The sequence below is a fragment of the Astyanax mexicanus genome, chromosome 15 (assembly GCF_023375975.1).
Source record: "Astyanax mexicanus isolate ESR-SI-001 chromosome 15, AstMex3_surface, whole genome shotgun sequence".
Taxonomy (NCBI): domain Eukaryota; kingdom Metazoa; phylum Chordata; class Actinopteri; order Characiformes; family Acestrorhamphidae; genus Astyanax; species Astyanax mexicanus.
The window spans coordinates 16,464,960-16,469,104 of record NC_064422.1 but is presented as its reverse complement, the minus strand read 5'-3'; the positions used below and the strand labels follow the sequence as shown (position 1 = coordinate 16,469,104).

The window sequence follows — 4,145 nt, the reverse complement described above, 5'->3', positions numbered from 1 at the left end:
TTTTCTGTTTAGCATTTACTTTTGGTCTTTCTTTTGGTTTTGGAGTCACTTTTATCTATCTTATGGACCTCTCAGATGTCTTGAGGCTGCAGCTTATAATTATTTTATTAGTTGACTAATCGGAGTTTTGCAATTTTTCATGAATTATTTCTGCCATGCCCTCCATCTCTGCTACCTGTGGGTATTGCTCATATTCCTAGCTTTCTCTGTTTCTTTCTTCAAAACGATAGAAACCGTTATATGTGGGATTAAACGCCCAGAAGACATTCAAGTGTGAAATGTTCTACTCTGTAGTGTCTGTAACGTTTGGTGACCAAGCTGAGTGTGAACCTAGTTAGCAGCCTTAAAAGAGAACGCTGGTGTAAAATGGACTTTTGTTGTAGTTAAACATGATTAAAAGTACTTACCTTTAATGAATAGCACACCTCTGTTCTTCCACAGCGTTCCGAGTTCCAGAAATTTCAACAGTTTGTCCAAACACCCTTCAGACTGGGTGACACGGGGCATAATTTGCCCAGATAAATCCTTTCCACCGTTATCCAGCTCAAAGTAGCTCCACACCTACTTGCTAGAATCTGGAGAGCCCTGACATTTGAAACAAGGCATTAATAACTTAAAAAGTGCACAAGAAGCTTATTAAAAACCACTGTTTACATCCCATAATGCTAGCTTCAGCTCCGGGCGCCGCCGTTACTGAACTGAAAATAACATAGCCATATATATATACATAGACTCTGCATAGCCTGCCTCCTGGCACCGGCTGATACGCTATGCTGAGTCTATGTATATACATGTTTATGTTATTTTCAGTACAACCACCTGACCACCCCTAAAGTCGTGTATTCTGAATTTGGCATTAGCTGTATTGAGGCTTAATAAAGATTACTGAGGGAATCTGAAAACCAGTGAGCGCTACACTAATGCACTACACTAGGTCTACACTAGGTATATTATGGATAATGGATATTGATCATATGAACAGTCAAAAGGGTTTCAGAGTACAGATGGGTACAGTGTGAAGCTACAGTAGTCCAGGTGGGGGAGCTGTTCTATAACTGTGGGTCTGCAGTTCTAGTTAATCATAGCAGAAGAAAATCTCGTGCTGATCAGCGGTTCACAGCTTCCTCCAGATCCTCCTGATCCAACTCTTCTCTCCCGGTTCCCCGAGAGCTGCTCTCCGTACCGAGCTGGCCGGGTACCGGAGGATCCGGAGGAGCTGCTGTAAACCCGGAAGAGGAGCAGGAGCTGCTGAAGGTACAGATCTGTTCAGCACATACAGGTTAAACAGCCCTGCTGGTAACTGGTTTCAGATGGTCTGAACTGGTCTTAGATGGAGAAGATGGATAAAAACCTTGTTCTGCAGGAGAGATCATACCTCACAGCGGTAAACCAGCATAGAGTATGTTTTCATTCTGATCATGATAAACCTCTACGATTTTAATTAATGACAATTTTGTTCTGTGTAGCATTTCATCAGTTTTCTCATCACAATTTTTAAACAACAAATATGTGCCAAATTATGCGAAAATAAAAAAGCAAAATCTTTCTAAAACAAAAATCACTCTAACACATATAAACTAGGGCTGCAATTATTCGTTTATTTAAATTTGTCGACTCCAAATGTTTATTGTCGACTGCCGTATTTTTCGCACTATAACGCAAACTTAAAATCCTTTAATTTTCCTAAAAACTTTAGTGCGCCTTATAATCCAGTTTGCCTTATGTATGAATTTTACATAAACCTTTGAGAGTCAGGTTGGCCCAAGTTGGGGCCCAAAATCACCAGGTAAAAAAAATAGCCTGCAAGATTTAACATTTTACTTCTCATGAGCGCAACTAACAATACGAAGTGTTTTTCGTTCTTCGTTCTTGAATTTACAGTTATGCGCATGTCCTGAGGCTGCTCTTTTTGCTGGATTGATTTTTTTAGGCGTGAATATAGATAGGGGTGGTTTTGACAGTTTGTGGGCGGGGTCAGGGTCATCTTTATCAGCAAATGCTATTAGCTGATATATTATTATTATATCTCTGATATAAGGTTTTGTGAGTGACCGCCTACTATGAACAGCCTACTTCAGAAATACGGAGGAGGGTGAGGAAGAAGGACAGCAGGAGAGTTAGCTAACCTAGCTATGCTAAAAGCCAAACTCTGGGTTTATCTAAATAATAATAGTAATAATCCAGGTTTACACATTTCTGTTGACCACTTTGCTCTTTTTTTAAGCTGGCTATAAAAAAATGAATTTCTATTTTTAATTTAAAGTTTCAAAAAGAACTCATTCGCGGGCATCCTCTAGCGTTTAAGAGTCATGAACTGATATAACCATGGGAACAAAGTGGTCAGACTGCATAAACGTCTCTGGCCATGTCTGCATGCGCTTTAGACATGTGGTTCTTTCGTTTTCTATATGATTCTATTGGCTATAGGTAGCTGCTGGTCTTAACTCCCAGTCGCCGACTGTATTAGATATTTAGAAATTTATTTATTAATAAATAACTGTTGGCGACTGAAAAACTTAAAATCGTGTAATGTAATCCTGGCATTAGCTGTGCTGATTTTTTTTTTGTTACAGTCACGTCAGTATGCTGAAATGCAATCAGACCAGTGGATACTTTTCTATTATTGTAAGCCATTAAAAAAAAAACATTAAAAAGCATGTTTGTTCTGGAACACAGACAGTCTGCTCTGATTTCTTCTTTTCTTCTCCTCTGATTTCTTCTTCTGCAGAAATGAACAGCCTGGTTCCAGTTTTCTGCTCCCAGTGTTTGTTTGTCTGCAGTTTAAATGGATCTCCAAAAAGACAACTGGAAACACCACAGAGAGCAATCAGTCACAGTGCTGAAAGCAGGAGAGATTAAATGTGAGAATATGGAATTCGGAGTGTGCTCCAGTACTCCACAGACATCCTCTGACATTCTCCAGACTGATGTTCAGAAAAATACAACAAAGAAGACATCTAAGAAGAAAACCCACAGCTGCTCTGAGTGTGAAAGGATCTTTAGTAACGAAGCAAACCTCCTAAAACACCAGAGAACTCATACTGATAAGAAACCGTATCAGTGTTCAGAATGTGGGAAGTGTTTTCATTTGTCAAATAGTTTACAAATACATCAACATGTTCACGCTGGAGAGAAACCATATCACTGCTCTGAGTGTGGGAAAAGTTTTAGTCAAAAGAGTCATCTTCGTATACACCATAGAATTCATACTGGAGAGAAACCATATGAGTGTTCAGAGTGCGGTAACAGTTTTCGAACACTGGGAACATTCTTAAAACACCAGCGCGTTCACACTGGAGAGAAACCGTATCAGTGCTCAGAGTGTGGGAAGAGCTTTATTCAACCAGGTCATCTCCGAATACATGAGAGAATTCACTCCGGAGAGAAACCATATAAGTGCTTAGAGTGTGAGAGGAGTTTTAGCAACAGCACAAACCTCTTAATACACCAGCGTGTTCACACTGGAGAGAAACCGTATCAGTGTTTGGAGTGTGGGAAGAGTTTTACTCAGAAGAACAATCTCCAAAGACATCAGCGAATTCACACTGGAGAGAAACCGTATTATTGCTCAGACTGTGGGTGGTGCTTCGGACATATGACTACTTTAAACCGTCACAAGTGTTTCACTCCTGCTGTTTGTGAAAGCAGTAGTGCACAATGTATGTAGATTTCTTAGGTAACAGATGAAAGGGTATTTTGGTTGCTCTTTGTTTCAGATTTAGTTAGCTGTGTTTGTTGTTTTGGTGTATAGTCACTCCTGAGACCACATTTCCTCCATTAAATGATTAAAAAAATAAAACTCCTACTGGTTCCTATACCTGTACAGTTTGCAGTGTTTGGTATGACAAAGGGTCTGGGGATTCCGTTATGACCTGGGGTCAGGCTGTAATAGAAAATGAGAGGGGTCTCTCTTTCCAGAGTTTAAAAACTGATGAACATTTTGCTGCCAATATTCAGTTAGAAGTAATTTAACTGGATTCACTGCTAAATCATTCGATTTCCTTGAATGAAAATTAAAGAGTAGAAGAGGTGGACCTTGACGTTATAGCGGGTGCTTTGTAAGATACACTATCTGCAAGGAAATATTGAGAATATGTTAATATGAATTATGTTTATTTAACTAATACATAGTAGCCCTATATTAC

At 39.4% G+C, this 4,145-nt stretch overlaps 1 protein-coding gene across 10 annotated transcripts in view; it reads left to right on the top strand.

Moving 5' to 3' along the window:
• The window catches only part of LOC103034975 (zinc finger protein 239), a 40,935-nt gene that overhangs the window by 20,386 nt on the left and 16,404 nt on the right, over positions 1–4,145 (top strand). For 3 of the 10 annotated variants that reach the window (XM_049465086.1, XM_049465083.1, XM_049465084.1), the window contains exon 2: positions 2,729–3,817. The exons of 2 other annotated variants lie outside the window; for them this stretch is intronic. In XM_049465086.1, the coding sequence (XP_049321043.1) occupies positions 2,786–3,667 (882 nt within the window). In that variant the 5' untranslated portion in view covers positions 2,729–2,785 and the 3' untranslated portion in view covers positions 3,668–3,817. 5 more of the 10 variants (XM_022666076.2, XM_022666073.2, XM_022666074.2 and 2 more) reach the window with 5 other exon arrangements.